Source organism: Galeopterus variegatus, unplaced genomic scaffold (assembly GCF_000696425.1).
Source record: "Galeopterus variegatus unplaced genomic scaffold, G_variegatus-3.0.2 Scaffold1731, whole genome shotgun sequence".
Taxonomy (NCBI): domain Eukaryota; kingdom Metazoa; phylum Chordata; class Mammalia; order Dermoptera; family Cynocephalidae; genus Galeopterus; species Galeopterus variegatus.
The window spans coordinates 342812-362339 of NW_007727842.1; the positions used below are offsets into that span (position 1 = coordinate 342812).

At 38.8% G+C, this 19528-nt stretch overlaps 1 protein-coding gene across 1 annotated transcript in view; it reads right to left on the reverse strand.

Annotated features, from left to right (window-relative positions):
* ZNF827 (zinc finger protein 827) overlaps positions 1-19528 on the reverse strand; it is a 161802-nt gene that overhangs the window by 7540 nt on the left and 134734 nt on the right. The window contains exons 9-10 of the mRNA XM_008578633.1: positions 7601-7738; positions 5014-5247 (exon numbers count right to left, since the gene is read on the reverse strand). Of these exons, the coding sequence (XP_008576855.1) occupies positions 5014-5247; positions 7601-7738 (372 nt within the window). The remainder of the gene's footprint in view (positions 1-5013; positions 5248-7600; positions 7739-19528) is intronic.

Here is a 19528-nt window from a genome sequence, read left to right on the forward strand (position 1 = left end):
GGAAAAAAAAAAAAAAAAAAAAAAAAAAAGAATACACAGTCCTCCCGCGGTAGAAGGAAGCAATGTGAAAACTAGTACCATTATTGCCAGCTCCTCATCAGCTTAGTCCCATTTGTAGACAGAACATTTTCAGGAGGGGTCCTGAACACCCAGGTTCACTAAATCCATCCTCTAAGACCCGTCTTATCAACAGTGTATCGCAAGTGATTATTTTAAATTTGTTTTTAGAATGTATTAAAATCAATTACAATCTTTACAAATAGCTTCAAGTACCCTCACGCTTAAGGCACTGAGCAGAGCAACGTAGATGAATAAATTTATAAAGACACAAAGTGCTACGGTGCTGCTCTGTGACACAGCATGCCAACACAGCCCAGTTGCTCAGTTAGTAATCTCTGGTCCAAACAGCCTACCCTGCCTCCAGTCATCATCTTCTTTTGCTGTTTCTGTAGGGAGTGAACCAGGGTGCCCTTGTCAACTAAATCCAAGGCTAACTGTGATCCAATGGGTCATTTACCTTATTGGTGAAGGACACCTGTGCTCAGGTAATAACACATTAGGACAATCAGCTGAAGAGAACTTATAAAAACCAAAATACTAAATATTTCATAATATAAAATAACAGAAACTGAGAAACTGAGACCATAAAAAAGTTACCAATCATTCTGCCACCTCCATACAAACACCATTACATTTTGGTGTACTTCTTCTCATTCTTAAAAAAGTAATAAGCATCTCTATTTCTAAAGTGTTGCCTTAAATTGCATAATGGTTAAGAATAAGGACTTGAGATCCGAAATACATGATCTGAATCCCACCTGTACCACTTAGTAGCTGTATGACCTCGGACAAGGTACCTCAATCATTTTATCTATAAAATGGGGATAATATCAGCACTTGTCTCGTACGGTTGTTGTGAGTATTAGACGTGTTTTTATATGTAAAGCACTAAGAACAATATCTGGCTCATGGTAAGCATTATAGAAGATATTATTCTATTATAAAGTCTAGTGTATAATATTTTTAAAATAGAATAATAACAACAACTAGCACTTTGTATTTTCCCATGCCGTTTTATATATCTGGAACACAGTTGGTTCTCAAGAAAATTCATGAGAATATTTTTGAACTGTTTAAAATCATAGTATTTTATCCATGGAGTGGACTTATCTTATTTAAATAGTTTTTAAAATTTAAAGTTAAAATTATAGTCCACTGGTTGAATTTTTTCCTGTGGATAAACTCTCAGAAGTGGAATTAGTGGGTCACTAAGTATCACATTTTTTAAACCTCTTGGTATATTCTATCTTACTCATTTCCAAAACGTTTTACCACTTTGCAGGACCACAGCAAAACGAGTACCAGCATCAGCCCGATAAAAGTGGATTCAAATGTTTTCCTAACTTACTAGGTGAAATATAAGCTATTCTTGAGTTTTAATCTGATTGCTAATGAGGTTGTATGGTTTCCTTTATGTTAAGTGACTCATTTTTCTTTCTTTCATTGTGAATTGACTGTTCGTGTTCTTTGCAAATACTTAACTAGAGGCCTAACGTTTTTCTTATCAATTTATATGAATATTTTATATAGTAAATATATTAACCTTTTGTCATTTTTACAAACACACTTTTCAGACTATGGTTTTTTGTTTTTGTTTTCGTTCTCTTTTTTGTACTTTTGCAAGTAGGAGAAATATTTGTGTGTCACATTTCCCAATTATTTTCCTTTATAATTTTTTTTATTAAGCTTTACAAAATCCTTCTCACTCTATAAGTCTGATAAATATTCTATTTTCTTCAAGCTTTTCTAGGCTGATTTGTTAACAGGGATTCTGTGAGTCATCTGGAACTGATTTTGGTGTCAGTGAGCTGAGGTATTAATGGTTGTATTTTCCAAATAGCTATTCAGATTCCTCAATGCCATTTATTACAACATGTAGAAATTGCAGCAGAATTTGCATTGAAGAAGTCACAAGCACCAGAAAGAATATATATTCTCTGCATGGACAAGGAGCTGGGGAGTAAGAGAAAGGGTCACTATGCAGAAACAACTTAAGAGAGGACAGCTCTTCACATAGCCCCTCAGAATCCCATTCACAAGTGTGCCTTGGGTAGGAATAACCCATAAGGAAGTAGAGAAAGCATGGGTTCTGTGGGAGACTAAATAACATTTGCTGTTGATTAAAGTTCATGCTGTAGGTCACAACTTCATTTAGGTAACAAGACAGCGCTGCAGATTTCCCAAGGTACTAAAATAATAGGTGCCTTTTTCCTAAGACAGGTAAATCAAATAAGAGAACAGTGCTCACAGAATAAGAGAGTTTTAGGCCTGTAGGACAGCCACTGAACATTCAGTAATGCAGGGAAAGGACGAAGGCCCAGAGAAGTTAAATGAGTTCCTATATTCACAATGCTATTTACAGTAATATGGGGTCTAGAACCCAGATCTAGAATCCAGTGTGTGTGTTCCTCCCTATCAAGTAACTTCTTCCACACAGATTATAGAAATGAGTCAATAGAACTCTAAGGGTCAAGCAAGGACCATGTCTGTGTAATTTTTTTACTTAGCATGCACAAATGTGTTTAGATGAGCTTGCACACATATATACGAATAAGTATTTTACTGCCCTTAACACTTATATTTTCAGGGACAGTTCCAGGTGCTGGAGATACAGTAGTGACTTAGACAAGCTCCCTATTCTCAGGAACATATATAGTTCTATATGTTATATACCATACATATTTCTTTACATCTCAACTTGGCAATAATACAGCTTATTAATTTACAGATTAGATAGATATATTTTGGGTCAAATTCAAACACCTCAAAACAGCACTAAATATAGGAAACCCTCCCTGTGAGACCATTACCTTCAGCAAACTATAGCCCTTGGGCCCAAACCAGACTTTGGTTTTTATGAATAAAGTTTTATTGGAACACTGCCATGCTCATTTATTTGCATATTGTCTATGACTACTTTCAAGTTCCAGTGGCAGAGCTGAGTAGTAGTGACAGAAACTATATGACCTGAAAGCCTAAAATATTTGCTATCTTGCCCTTTAAAAAAGGTTCACAGGGCCCTGATTTATAAAATAGGCTTTAATCTGATTATACTAACAGCAGCATACAGGCTTCTATGGAACTAAAAAACAAACTTCTTTAATGCATTTCATTGTTGGCTCTCTGTACTAACAAATGAGAGTATTCTTCCCAGTTAGACAAGGAGCTCTGCCACCTCAGAGGAACAAGATCTTCACTACGTCCCCTGTGGTATTTAGGAGGTGAGTGTGTTTGCATTGGCTAGTTGTGAATGTGAAGTTTCCATCAAGGACAAATAAGTGATGATAAGTCCAATTTCTTTCCAGCCATTATGTTTTCTATGGTTTCTTTGAAGGGGCTGTGGTGTGAAGTGGGAGGGAGGAAGGTTTTCGGCTGGGTTCAGGCATACTTTGAGGTGAAGAGGGTTAAAAGTACAAGGGTTTAACAGAAAAGAGAAAAACAGAAAATCTGAAAATCCAGTGGAAATGGAAGAGAGGCTGGCTCTTTCCTCCATTAGCCACTCCAGAAATGCAGAATTTAATTTGTCTGCAACGTGGGTTTCCCAGCTCACCTGCTGCCCGCCTACGGTGCTAATGTGGTTACGGTCAGACAACCGGCTGTAAAAATGGCACCTTCTCACTTGGCATAACAGCTCTCTGCAGACCTCCAAGTCATAGCTGCTCAATTTACTGATAAAAACAAGCTTTTATTGCTGTTGGCACCAGCGAGCCAAAGCAGCCAGAGAAGCACAGAGAGATCCTCTTGGCCGTGCACATCGTCAGCACAGCTGACAGGGGAATTCCCCTTCCCGAATCTTTTGAGTACCGATGATGTGAGCGGCTGACCCCCCACCCAGGCTGGCAGTCAGCAGCATCAGCTTGATCTGGAAGCACTGCAAATGCAGGGAGCTCCTCTTCAGTCCTACTTACTGACTCCACACTGGTGTCATTTGTAACCATCACTTGTGAGAGTATAATTGAGTGCTGAAGTCAAAATGTTAACATCATTAGATGGAAGAACTTGGCCAGAATGGCGAGAGGCTTAACTGAAAGACGTGCACTGGCAGTCTTGGCCACAGCCTAGAGAGTGATGGGTTTGTTTCAGGAGAATTTGGTTTTCTCAGCCCCTGAATGCACACGGCACGCGTCATTGTGGAGAGCAGTGGGGTTGCAGGTTCATGGGAGAGGAACATGGCTTGCGAATCGGATATGTAGCGCCCTGGCACAGCAAACCAGAAAGTCTCAAAGCTCTGCCCAGTGTTTCATGGAGCTGTCAGAACAGCAATGAAACAGACAGCAGACTCTGGAACGAAAACTGTTCTGGACTGTGTTGACCTTGGATGGAGCACCCTACGTCTGTGAAACCTCAGTTTCTCCACCTATATAGTGTGACAACAAGAGCGTGCACCTCACAGGGTTGCTGTGAGGCTTAGATGAAGTCTCAAAGCTCTGCCCAGTGTTTCATGGAGCTGTCAGAACAGCAATGAAACAGACAGCAGGCTCTGGAACGAAAACTGTTCTGGACTGTGTTGACCTTGGATGGAGCACCCTACATCTGTGAAACCTCAGTTTCTCCACCTATATAGTGTGACAACAAGAGCGTGCACCTCACAGGGTTGCTGTGAGGCTTAGATGAGGCTTAGATGAGATCCTGCATGCAAAAAGGCACAAGCCCCCTTGATGACGGTTAGGTATGGTGATGAGGAAGAGGACCAGAAGGAGGAACAAGCAAACAGCTCAGCACCCTCAACTGCATCTAAACTTGTGAATCTTTCATATCAGTAAGACACGAGTCTTACAGGCAATGGCATTGTGATTAAAGAGAGATGTAGCTCTGCTACCCCAGGAAAGTCCTTCCTTCCATGGGAAGAAATGTCAGTGTCTCATGGCAGCAAGGATGCTTCTGCCAGAAGGCAGGCACTCTAGGGTGCATGGGATGCAGGAAAGGGTGAGAAGGAACGACAGAAATGGTCACCTGTGTGCTTGGTGCCAATATGAGTCTTTATTTCTGATTCCTCCATGGTGACAAAGTCGCAGGCAGTGCAGCAGATCGAAAACATCCACTGCTCCTTGTCCACGTGCAGTGACATGTGGCTGACAAACTGGACATTGAGCTCGGTCTCAAATCCACACACATGACAACTATATGAAAGGGTAAAAGAAAAGAGGGGGAGGGAAGAGAGTGATACAACTTCTAAATGTAGGCTACCTACTTATATTTAGAACACTCAAGAAAACTGGAATTTAACACACATTTTTCTCTCTACCAAGAAGATTTTTGCATTGGAAAATTCGTGTGTGTGTGTGTGTGTGTGTACACACCCTGCTATCTGTCAGTTGTGGGTGGGTGCTGAGCCCGGGAAGAATAAAACACTATTTGTACTATTTGTAGGACTGCACTGTAAGAAAGGCCCCATCGTTCTCTCTGAGCTCCAGACCTGGGTCAGCCAAGAAATAAAAAACTAATGAAATTAAAGCGAAAAAATGACTAGTGTGAAATAATTTAATTGGAAATTTTCATTTTACATAAAAAAATAAATATTTTCAATTAATTTCTTAATGGAAACCCTCTCATAAAATTGACATAAAAATGTTTCAGGATCATTTCCGGAGTGGCATTCTGAATTCATTTGATTCATCAAGCAAATTAAAGTAAAAGAAGCAGGCTTTGCTTTCACTGTACAGATAAAGGTAGCAGCAGCAGAGGAAGGGAAGAGTGATTTCATTTTCTGTCCTTAATTCTTACTTGGTATTACTGGGCCTGCCTTAAAGAAAAAACCTGCCTTATTTATTTCACAGGAAAGAACATGGAAAAAAGTTTTTCTATAACAAAATGTAAGGCATCATTATTATTGTAGGTGGTCCCCAACATCTGAATGGCTGGCAGCCAGGAATGGCAGGGCTGGGGAGGAGCCCTACAGTGCAGATAAAAACAGTCCTTTCTTTAGAATGTTTGCATTTTATTAATAAGTGAGGTTGTTAAGTTTTATGTTAAGCATATTAAGATTATGCTTCCTCCACAAAGTGAACTGTGGAGCTTTTTATCTTTTTCTATCATTTGGAAAAATTTAATAACACTGGAGTTTCCTTTTCTCAAAAAGTTAGAACTCATCTGGGAAAACTTCTGGACCTGCTGCCTTTGTTAACAGTATTTCCTTCATCATCTTTCCAAATTTCCCTTTGATAACTGATTTATTCAAGTTTTCCTCCCCCACTTGGATCAATTTTAGTAATTTTGCTTAAATTACCTATGTCACCTAAGTTTTTTTTTTTTTTGCCATAGAGGTGTCTTTATTCTCCAACAATTCTTTAATATCATTTGTATTGATGATTAGGCTTGCTTTTTCATTCCTAATTTTCAGCATTTTTGCTTCCTTTTCCTTTCTTAATCAGGCTGAAAAGAATTTATGTAGTTTATGGTCATTTTCTTCCTTGATTTGCTGCAGTTATTTGAATTTTTACTTTCTTCCCTTTTCTTTGATCCAGTTAGGTAGAACATTTCATTGACCTTTGATTATTTTAAATATAACTATGCTCAGAGAGTGGCCTGTAAAACCTTCACTTTTTGAAACATGTTAAAGTTATTTTTGTGACTAAGTATATGACTAAAATTTTGTCTTTGGCGAAATTTAACATTAAAATACTAAAAATATATTTTAAAAAGACAAAATTAATCTTGTCATATATTAATATCCCTATCGTGCTTTCTTTTTTATTTGTGATGTACAAAACCCTTATTTTGAACTTTTCTTTATCATTTTGTTTTAGTGTTTCCTGTAAACAAAATATATCTGGATTTTTTAAAAATCTGATTTTTAATGTAAAAATCAAAACACTGATTTTATTATTCCTGTCTTGCTTTATGTTTACTACCTTGCCTTATATCTTTTTGTCTTCACTTATTTTTGCCGTACTGGTTAAGTTACCATTTATTCCTCCTTTCCCCTTGTTAACTTGGTTGCCTTCCCTTTCCTGACCCTCAGAATCAAGCCTATTTCTCCACTATTATATGTAAATAAAGGTAAAGACAGTTTCTGTACCAAGGTGCTCTTTCCCCCCCACCACAAGAAGATGGAGTGTATCCCCATCTACCGCACCTTCAAGATCACTAAATTCTTTCTCGAGTTTAGGAATTTTACTGGATATTCCTGAATGTGTACCTTTTCTCATCAGTCCTACTTGGAACTCAATGAGCCCTTCCAATACAAATGAAAAAGCCTTTCCAGGGTCTTATTTATTTATTTATTTTATTTTATTTTTTTGTCCTTTTTGAGACTGGCCGCACTGCGCTCAGCCAGTGAGCGCACCGGTCATCCCTATATAGGATCCAAACCCGCGGTGGGAGCGCTACTGCGCTCCCAGTGCCACACTCTCCCAAGTGCGCCACGGGCTCGGCCCTCCAGGGTCTTATTTAAACATGCCAGGTAAATAGCTTGAAAGGGTCTGGATAAACACGTTTCCACCACTTCCTGTAATAATTCTTTTAGAGAAACTTGCCTCCTTGACAGCTGGAGAAGTTGGTAATGGGGCGTGGAAGGCTTAGCAGCTGAGGCCTGACTCACCTGTATGCAGTGAGAGATGTCGGGACAAAGTCTGCTGTCGGCCAAACACTTTCCCGCACACGTCACAGGGAAAAAGTTGGTCATTGAATTTCCAGGATGGCAATCCATTTCCTGCCTCTAGTACTATCTTTTCTGTTTCTGGGCCAAAAGAACAAAGCATCATGAGAAATACACAAGGCAACATAAACACATTTCATTGTAGTCAACATTCAGGATTTCGGCAGAGACTTCTTTCTGAAAAATCGGACTAGTAACTGTAAATAAGCCCCAGTAAGTGGTCTTCATGCTCACTTCTTGTCTCTAATGAGGCCATTCTTGAAAGCTGTGGTGGCAAATGGTTTCCAATTCCAATCAAGTCTCCAGGTTTTTCTCTCTTTCACCACTAAAGATCAGCCCACCTAACTCTCCACTAGGTTGATAGCACAGTGCCAACTATTACAGTAGGTACTCAAATACTTGTTGCATGAATGAATGGTTGAGTTGCACATTAAAATTCTAGAAATGTAGACTTTTGCCCCAGGAAGTAAATAAAGAATTCTAAATCTCAGATTCTGATATGAAAATAAATGGTTCAATCCTTTAAAAGGAAATATACTTTCACTGTCTTTATGAAGAAAAGTTTTACCCTATCTTCTAGGCTTCGCAAAATCCTTAATGAGCAACTTGCGTTGGGCAGACTCAGTGATGAAAACTGCATACTGCTCCACACAAAACTCCCTAATGCAAGAGTGCACAGATAGAATTTTCCCCAAGGTCTCAGCATACCTGGGGAAACGGTGAGTGCCACAAGTTATCTGCAGCCATGAATGAAATGTTATCTCTCAGCCATGAATGAAATAAGTGGATGTTAAAACATTCTCATGTCATCTTAAAAAGTTTCTATTTTCTCATTATTATCTGTAGAATTACTTTCAATTTTCTTATCCATATTTCTTCTCATTGAATTGCAATGATTTATACAAACTTTCCTTCTACAGTAATATAATGATAGGTGACAAAGAGTACCAAACAGGGAAGGGGACATTTCCAAGAGGACACTTGAATGGGCCACAAATAGGCCTTTTGATCTTGCTTTGAAGAACAAGACAAGTAATATACTAAGTCAATATCCTGTCCTTTAATTCAGTAAATTATTGTGAATCTTCTTAAAGTACCGCATTATAGAACCAGACACCATGTGGTGTTAATTAAATGGCAGAAAGAACTTTTCATAAGATATAAGCAGATGAAAATGCTTAGACTATCTGTCAGAGACGACATCAGAAAAAAACTTTTATTTCACATAATTTGGTTAAAACTGCTTCCCAAATACAGGCTTCTACCTGTATTTGGATGAGTCAACTGGATCAATTTTTGTCTGAATGAAGATTTGCCAGATAGTGTAATCTAAGGAAACAAGAAACAGATTCGAATGTATGTTTGGAAAGCGGGGTAGGAGGATGATGGTGAAATTGCAGTCGTGTTTGCTGTGAGGCACCTGCCAGCAATCCCAACATTGATAAAGCACACTTATTGATTTATCTGTGTTTGTTAAAACATAGCTGTTTGGGCCTCAAGGAGAAGAGATAGTCTTATTAAAGTAGGATTTGTGACTGAAAACCCCTCAAGGGGAAGGCTGGTTGGAATTGTGCGGGAAGGGAAGTTGAAGGCGAGGTCCAGGCCAGCTGAACTTCTGAGGTGAGAACTGCTCTTCGATGACTGTCCTTGTGTCCAAGCAGCGGGCATTTCAACGACGCAGCGACGAGGGGGTACTTTAGTGGTTCCTTTTAAGTGTGTCATCAAAACAGTGCTTCAAGGAGGATGATAGTAATGATTATAAGGACAGGTCAAGAGGGTACAGGGTCTTCTGATACATTCACAACAAGAATGAATGAACTGGGTCACATACCGAACAAGTAGATCCAATTAAAAATAAAGACATCTCTTAATAATTCTTTGAAGTATTAGTCATGTACTCGAGAAGTTGAAGAATCATAAAAAGTCCAATTCCCTCCCACTGGCCTTAGAAAACGATGAAAACTACTAAGACCTTGCTGCATGCAGGTAATTAGAAAGAACCAGTAGCTACAGTGAGGCAGCCCAGAGACACCGCGAGGGCACCCCCTACAGGTCAGCTGCAGAGTCACCGCGAGGGCACCCCCTACAGGTCAGCTGCAGAGTCACCGTGGGGGCGCCCCCTACAGGCCAGCCACAGGGTCACTGCGGGAGCGCCCCCTACAGGCCAGCCACAGGGGTCATCGTGAGGGTGCCCCCTACAGGTCAAGCCAAGCCTGCACCTGGGCCCCAATCTCTCCTCTCCCTGCTTAATGTGTGTGTTCACTACAGCGATCCGTTTTCATTCCACATGCAGGAACAAGACAACCACAGGCCATTTTGAGCCTTATCCCCGAACATGACCCTGAAATCACAGCTGAGCGAGGCTGAGAGGCGGTGGGGCAGTGGGAAGAGGAGCATGGATGCTCTTCGACTATGATGGGGTTATGACCAGACAAACCCATTATTAAGTTGAAAACATCATAAGTAGAAAATGCATTCAATACACTAACCTGGCTTAGCCTAGCCTACCTAAAATGTGCTCAGAATACTTACATTAGACTACAGTTGAGCAATATCCTCTAACACAAAACCTATTTTATAATAAAGTGCTCAATATCTCATGCAATTTATTAAATACTGTACTGAACGTGAAAAACAGATGTTTGTATGGGTACTCAAAGTACAGTTTCTACTGAATGTATATTGCACCATAGTAAAGTCAAAAAATCGTAAGTTGAACCATTTCAAGTCAGGGACCGTCTGTATTACTTTTGCAAAACAAGTACTGAAGTGAGAGGCCTGCTCCTCTGTTCACAAAGCTGCAATGAGGTTGAAATGGAGCTCAGCAGATGTCACATCCTCCAGAATTTCCTGTTAATGGTGCCACCCAAATACCGCATGAGAAACCTCAGAATATTTTTTGATTCCTCTCCTTCTCTCTGTCTTTCAATACATACAAACAGTCACTAAAATGTCGATCTTACCTCAAAGATCTTTCTGGAAGCCAACTGCCTTAGCTGAGTCATCATCTCTCACCAAGATTGTTGCAAAAACCTCCAAAACAGCTTCTCTGCTACCAGCCCCTCTCCATTCCAAAAGCCCCTCCTCACTTCACAGGTTCCAGAAGGACCTTTCTGAGGCACAAATCTGATCATGTCTCAACCTGTATCCCAATGGCTACCCAAGGCCAAAGTCCGCACAACACCACTTCTTTTATACAATAAACTCTGACTCATTTTCAAGCCCTATCTCAGATTTCATCCCCTGGTATAGCCTTCCCCAATTCCCCAGCTATAATTAATTTCCCCTTCTCTGTCCCAAAGCACTTTTATGACTACTTCTATTGTACCACTTTACCTATTATGTCATTTGTTTGCATATCTTCTATAATATATATATACACACACACATCTTTTTTCATATAAAGCACCCAGCATAGTTCATCATGTGGCAGTGCTCAATAGATATGTTTCCCAGCCTCCCTTCCCTATTAGAATGTAAGTCGTTGGGGGACGAGGTTCTGTGTTATTTTGTGTCCTCAGCATTAGCCTAGTGCCTGGTACATGATAGGTGCTTAGTATATATCTGCTGAATAAATGCATGACTGAATGAAAAGATCCAAGTAAGGCAGGGAATAAACATTATCTTTATTTTATAGTGGGAAAGATTGGGAATTTATTAGCATAAATTTAAGGTCTACGGTCAATTCAGGGTGAAAAACAAGGCTACCTACCTTTCAAATAGATGTTTTAATTCAACTCAAGAACTGCTTTAATGATTCTATTAGTGGAAATGTTTGCAGTCCTGAGCCATACCCCCAAAGGTTCTATATCCTTACTTCTTCCCAATAGCCAAGCCACAAGATGATCCTCTTTAAGACAAACTCTCTGGCAGACACTATTTATTGGTTAACACAACAGTCATTCTCCACTTTCCTTCTCCCCTGCCCTCTCCCACCATGGAGGCAGCTGGGGTGGCCTGTGCCAAAGTTCTGGCCAATGAGAAGGCTTTTGCTTTCCTGATAAAAGAGAAGAGATGACTGGTGCTGGCCCTCTTTTCTCTCTTTCCTGCCTTGATCACAGAGGAAATGCCTGGGATTATGGCAGTCATCTTGTGAATATGAGGCATGAAGATGAAAGCCAACTACTAAGGATGGAGGAAGGGAAAGAGGGAAAACTCTGGGTCCTTGATGGCGTTTCGCAGCAGCTGAATGATGCCAGCCACCACCCACCACCCACCTCTGGACTTCTTGTTTTGTGAGGGAAATATGTCCCTGTTTGTTCCAGCCACTGTTAGTTGGGTGTTCTGCTACTTATGACATTCTTAACCGAACCCCCCTCCTATGGTTGCTCTTGGTCATTGGACTTTGGATGTTAGGTTCTAGCTTTTGACAAGCTTTATTCCCAAATTCTAGCATCCTGTGAAAAAGTCTCTGCATTCATTTTCAACAGCAGTAAATGTACAGCCAGCTAAACACATTTCCATCTTAATTATCTTAATTTTTTCTGCTTAAAAAAACCTTAAAAGCTTTTTTAGATTATAAAGGAATTTACTTTTAAAAAACTTTTTATGGAGCATTTTATATACATATATAAAACAGAAAAGTACACATATCAGTAACTGCTTTTAAGTCAGTTCCAAAGTGACAAAACAGCTTGGATATAGGTATTATCTTTAAAAGTCTGTTCATCTTTATTCTCATATCCCTTAGTATTTGTTTCATTATTTTAATTAGCTGTGAGTGTATATTTGAGATTTTCTTCATTTCTTTTAGAGCAAAATACTTGTCTCATGATAACTTCTTTTTTATACACAGTCTCACAGGACTTTGTCTCCCACAAAGCATTTAATGTCTTTTCATACTTATACTCTGATCCTTGGGATATCCATAAATTGCTTCCATAAATTCCTGGCTACTCGGTACTGAGCGATCAGATGTTTTTCTTTCTACTTTTCCACCTACAGAAAAGCAGAAACTTTGAACTTACAACTTTGGCACAGGCCACCCCAGCTGCCTCCATGGCAGGAGAGGGCAGGGGAGAAGGAAAGTGAAGAAGGACTGCTGCGTTAACCCAAGCAATAATCTTTGCATTGAATATCACTGGGGATTTTCCTCCTCCTTAAACAGGTTTTTGTTTTTGAGTTAAATGAAACAAACAGTTACACAGGAGTAAGCACTTTTATACCTAGAGTACAGCTAGAAAAATAGGAACAGCATATAAGGAGAATCACCCCATCTTAGCAGTCCTGATACAAGGCTCTCAGCTCTCTCTGTTTAGAGGCAACTTACTCATAATGATGAGGCCCAGTTGGCCAGGATACAATATGACAAACTATGCTTCTTATGACATAGAGATCCAAGGGGACATGCTTCATTTCATGCACAGGTCCTGGGAAGATGAAACTCATCAAGCGTTTCTCTAAAAATGTCCATGTAATAAACCCATTTGGAAGAATTTGGGAGAAAACTCTATCAAACTCTGCTTCATAGAACATTAGATCAAATAGGGGACTTATATCTTCAAATCCAATTCCTTCATTTTCATGAAAAATAAAGCATAAAATTCCAGGACCTCTCCCACCCCCAGTCACCTCCACAACTTGCACAGGGTTGGGGACACTTTCTGTAGTAACTAAATCTCCATCCTGCTCCCAACCTTAGTTCAAGGAGGAACCTTAATGACCATCTTGTTCCATGTTCCCTTCTTTCATATAAGGAAACTGAGGCCGAGAGAACTTAAACAACAGCTCCAGGTAACCTGGCTAGTAACTCTGGGAGAGAGGAGAGAGACCCATGGTCTCATTCAGGCTCCTCCAAGCCATAAGAATTGATATCAAAGTCTACCACTAACAAGGGTTTACGGAATTGGTTCTTAGTAAATAGTTCTGGACAATGAGATATTGGTGGAAGTTTCTGCTTTTGAAGGATCATCCCAGGAAACTAGATGACATTTTTAGCTTAGTGCTGGGCCTCCATGTTAGCCTCCAGCAATACTGATTGACTTATAACCTGTCAAGCTGATAAAGAGCCATAAGTGTACATTTGGTTCCTTATGCATGTCATTTTATAACAACAGAAGAAAACTGAACCTTGATTCCTCTGGTAACAGAAAATGGCTAGGAGTAGGCACCCCTAATTCCAGTGAAGCTGATTATATAGAACTTGAGCACCAGGGAGACTTCTCTAAGCATCCAAATGTAGAGAGTCATTGCCAGAATCTGTCAATTCTTAACCTTAAAACTTATACCTTAACCTTAAAAAATAAATCTATGTATGAAAATTTGGATGTTGCTTCTCCATTTTTCCTCTACTTGTATTTCTAAGATCAGTGGATCCTCAATAAAAGCTTATTGGATAAATTACAGTCACATCACCAACATCATGATTGTTGTGCTAAATGGCAACCTAATTTTATACTGCAACATGGAAACAAACTGAGAATACTGACTCAGGAATCACGTTTGCCAGTTCCATAGATCAGTGACCACTTCTCTTCTTCAAGACGACAGTAGAATCTAAAGTCTTAGAATGTCTCAATGTTGAGAACATTAATAAATCCGTGTTAGCTGTATTAGAAAATCATCAGGCCTGGGGCTTGTGTCTTTGTGTGTGTGTGTGGGCGGGGGGTGGGGGGTGGGGGTGGTTTAACTGATCATTAATAACTCACTACCTAAGAGAACTACAAATTTTTTTTTTAAAGGAGGCAACATGCCCAGTTAAAAACATACACCTTCCTTCCCAGCTTCCAATGGGCGGGGGGGTGGGGGTGGTTTAACTGATCATTAATAACTCACTACCTAAGAGAACTACAAATTTTATTTTAAAGGAGGCAACATGCCCAGTTAAAAACATACACCTTCCTTCCCAGCTTCCAGTGCTATTAGGGGCTGGCCATGAAACATAGTTCTGGACAATGAGATATTAGTGGAAGTTCCTGCAGAGAGATTCTCTGACAGCCCCCACTCTCCCTCCAAAAAGACAACCTTGTCATAGGCTTTTGCTTTTCACTCTGGGCTCTTCCTCTTCAGGTGTCTGGAGGTAAAGCAGCCCTCTTTTAACCATGAAGATGAAAACCATTGATAAGGGTGTACAGCAGAAAATTAGAAGGCTAGGTCCTCCTTCAAACACCTGCACCAGCCTTATACTGCCCATTTCTGAATTCCTTATGATGTGAGAAAAACAGATCCTCATTTGGTTACATCTCTGTAATTCTAACAGATAAAGATATCAAGTGTATAACTAGTTTCACCCCGTTTTGGTAGTTGATCTCCATTATGCAAAATAATATCAGAGTTTATTAAAAGTATATTAAGGAGACAATGCATAATTAAAATAATAGCTTACATTTATGGAGGATTTACCAATGTGTTAGTCACTGTACTACGCATTTTATACATATATTTAACCTTCTGACAGCACTTTGTGTTAGATACTATTATTACCATTTCCATCATACCAAGAAAAAAAAAAGTATCAGGCTCAGGGTGGTTGAATTCAAGGTCACCCAGCTGGTAAGTGATAGCCTATCCCAAGCCCATACTCTTAACCATTCATTATATTATACTACAAGATAAAAGAGGAAAATCCAATGTTCTAATTTATTTCACCAGAAACAAATTTTCTGTCTGTTACAATCTTGATTTGTTCCACTATAAATTCACTAAACATTAAGACGAAACATCTGTGATCACGTAAATTTAAGGAGAGTTTTTTTGGGGTAACCCAAATGCTTCTCCCAGTTGCTGCTTACAGAGAAAATGATGCAACTCAGAGTCTCTTCCTCACTTCTGTTTCCCAACTCCTCTCTGGCCTCTATCTAGTTCTTTACAACTGGTGGGTTGCTGCATATCAAAAATCTGCACACCAAATATGTACATTTTAATTACAAAACATATTTCAGGTCAGCTCTCACTTGCCCCAGAATAGGATCCTATAATGACTGTTCTTTCATCTTTTCCCAGTGAAGAAAAATAGCAGGCACTCAAGTGTAGAGCTACCCCAAGATTGTATTAGGTGATAGCAAATCTTTAAATCCACAAGTTTTCTTCTACAATTTACTATAAAGTACAGGTACATATAAGAATACCTTAAGGGAAAACATTATCATTATTTGGGCAAACAGAAGAATTTCCTCTTTTCTCTGGTTTATTGTTGAACTAGGTACTGAATATATATTTATTAAATTAATGATGGGATGTATAAACTGAGTGGACCACCACTGTTAAAACATTTCACTTTTCCAAAATACTCTAAAATTTGAAAATTCAGACTTTCTAAAATACTAAATACTCTCTAAAATACTAAAATTTTAATGTTCATTTATTCCTGAAATTGTGTGACATGCTATGCATCATACCTACAGAGTATTTTAACAATATTTAATGTTTCTTTTTAAAATTCAAGTCACAGTCATTTCCAAATATTATTCGAGTAAGCCCCTAGGGATTCTGCAGTTCTGTTTACTAAGATTGGAACCCACTGGTATTCTCAATTATTCTAGTCTTCTTTTCTTAACAGACAAGCCTTGATCATATCAACCATGCCTTTAGAGATTTCTAAATTTCCTTAAAGCCCTTATCAGCTCCCAGACACTGCAATATTCTTGTGTGACTACATCCAGTTTCAAATTTTCAGTCTTCTTCTCTCTGCTCCTAACCTATTGAATTCTGTATTAATAGAAAATGTAACTATTTTGCCTTTCTCTTGACCTTGTGTTGACACATTAAAAAAATTATGTTAGTTGATGGCACATTTAACATTTTAAGGCAACATCGATCCCAAATATTTTTTTTCTCCTCAACCCAGAAATCCTACCTATTTGATTAGGCAGAGTTATATGTTTTTACCTGGTGGAGATTTCTGTTTCTTGGCTTATTTAATTATTTTTTTTCCAGATGGGGGATCATAGACATAGGATAAGAAAATTCCTTGTGTCTTATTTGGTTGGGTTGCTATAACAAAATACCATAGACTGGGTGGTTTATAAACAACAGAAATTTATTTCTCATGGTTCTGGAGGCTGGGAAGTCCAAGATCAAGGTGTCTGCAGATTCAGTGTCTGATGAGAATCTATTTCCTCATAGACAGGTCCTCTCTATCATAAGGCAGAAGAGGCAAGGGGTCTCTCTCTTGGGCCTGTTTTATAAGGATACTAATTTCTTACATGTGGGCTCCACCCTATGACCTTATTACCTCCCAAAGGCCCTATCTCCAAATACCATCACCTTGGGGGTAAGATGTCAATGTATGCATTCTGGAGGGACATAAACATTTAGACCATAGCACCTTGTGAGCTAGAAAAGAAAGGAAGAGATTATTAGTATTTTTCAATGCAAGTATGTCATAATAATTGGCAGCACTGGTAATTTGTTACCAATAATAATAAGCAACAGTTGGCAAGCATTTTATTTTTTAAATAAATAAAATAGGCCATATCTGTAATAATAGCAGTCTCAATAATTTGAACAGCCATGTTCTTTCTTTAATGGGGGAGAAAGCTGTGGATTTAGATGTAGCTGAAAGAGGAATTACTGTATACACACGAATAGCTAAGACTTATTTAGCACTTATTTTGTTCTGGGCACTGTGCTAAGGCTGAGGGTTTTACTTACATAATTTCATTTAATCCTCACAAAAACACATGAAAGTTGGGCTCTTTATCATCTTCATTTTATAGATGAGAAAAATCAAAGCTCACAATGATTAAGAAATTAGCCTATTCTCACAGCAGGTAAGAGTCAGGATTTGAACCCAGGATGCCCAAAGAGGAAGAGTATAAACTCTGCAGCTTCCCTTATACTGCACCTTTCTCTAGGTGTGTCCCTGGGGCATGTCAGCACTCTTTCTGAAGGACCTTTAATTTCTGTGTCAATGTAGAAAAAGACTTAACAGCTGTTGGCCTCAAGATTTTTACAGGCTGGTGACCTCAGTTTGGACTTGGTACTAAGGAGGCCAATATCATGTGTTTAATTTTTCTCTTTCCTAGGTGGCAGGTGCACACTGCATTTCATAGTCTCACATCAAAATACCACCTTATCAGTTGCCTTGAACACGAACATTCCTATTGAAGAACAGAATGGAGTTAGAGGATGGAAGGTCTGAGGTAAATTTAATCTACTTCAAACAAATGTCCTGTTGACAAGGAATTTGAAGAATTTAATTTGTATATGAAAGTCACAGCATTACCATTATCAATATAAATAAATGAAAAATCTAAGCCACTTCTATTTTATCATTTCAGGATTGAGGAAGAATAAGAGATGGATTTTTGGCTTGCAAACCAGAAATATAAATATTCCACAGCCTACGGATCGTTTTAAGTAACAGATAACACTCCATGATACAACTCCAAAGTAGTTAAGCAAAAGGAGAAATATATTTTTTAAAAAAGACGCCTTCCTTCCATTTCAATTTTCAAATAGAAAAGGAAATCAAATAAATTAACTACCAAAATGTCAATGCAATATTTTGGTTACAAATCAAATTACAGGAAAATCAAATAAAAAATTTGGAAATATGGAGGGACTACCTTACTCAAGTAAAAATGCAATATATTCTAGTTATGTGTCTGGTGTCTGTGTTACGGTAGTTGTGTTTGTGTATTTTTCTCATGTATTCTGATTTGGTCATCTTTTCCTATCCTCTCTCTTTACCTATATCTTAAATGTAACAGGCAATAAATATTTGTTGATTTAATTAAAATTTCACTAGATTATAAGCAAAAGAGAGAAAACCTACACTGATGCATAATGTATGTAGATTAATGTAAATCACTTCCCCATAGACAAGGCTGAGAAGACCTAGCCTGTCCTATCTGCACCATTTCCCATAACACAAAGCCACTACCTCTAACTTTAATGTTGAAAGTTCAATATTCCCTGGAGACTTCACCTTAGCAGAATCTTTGCCTCACCTTCTATGAACTAGGGAGAACTAGGAAGAAGGCCAGTTATTGCTTTTAGTTTATAGGGAACTTGAGGTGTGCATAAGCTGTTTGCATAAGCTGTTTGTTTCCAGCAGTGAAATGCAGACCTGGAGTGAATCAGTCTGAGCTCAGCTTCCTCCTTACCTCATCCCCCTGCCTCCCGACATGCTAAAGTTCAGGCTCTTAATCACACGACATACCAAAGGCTCTGCATAACTAATCAGTCTTAAAACGTATACTGTATTATTATTATTATTATAGTGAAGAATAGATGTCATGAGAATCTTATTTTCTGCTGTTTCCTGGTTTTGGCATGTGCACATTTGTAAACTTAATGTTGCATGAACAAAGACTTTTGCATTTAATATTAATATGAAAACTCAACAAATGCTCCTTCTCGAGTTGGAATGCTGCAACATTCTGATTTCAACAGTGTATGGCTGCTTTTTCAGCACATGAATTTGCCTCAACGTCTTGTTGGTGTCTTATGAACAAAACGTGGTTACTTTCTAATCTTGTAGGAGATTATGTCAGGTAAAACTCCTAGAGACATTTACATTTCTCATTTAAAAAGAATATATATACCCAACACTTGTAAAGGCTGATGGAAAGCTTTTTACGTTTCAAGACCCAATTCACAGAGCCATTTCTACTGTTCAGGAAACCAGTAATACTCACAGCAGAACAGAACACCGAATAACACCAAATCTCAAATGCTGGTCTGGTATGTAACCATGGGTTAAAAAGCGAGATTTCATTTTTTTTTCGTGGCTGGCTGGCATGGGGATCTGAACCCTTGCCCTTGCTTGGTCTTGGCCTTATAACACTGTGCTCTAACTCGCTGGGCTAATCGTGCTGGCTGGTTAGCTCAGTTGGTTGGAGCCTGGTGTTTTAACACCAAGGACAAGGGTTGAGATCCCCATACTAGCCCAGCCACCAAAAAAAAAAAAAAAAAAAAAAAAAAAAA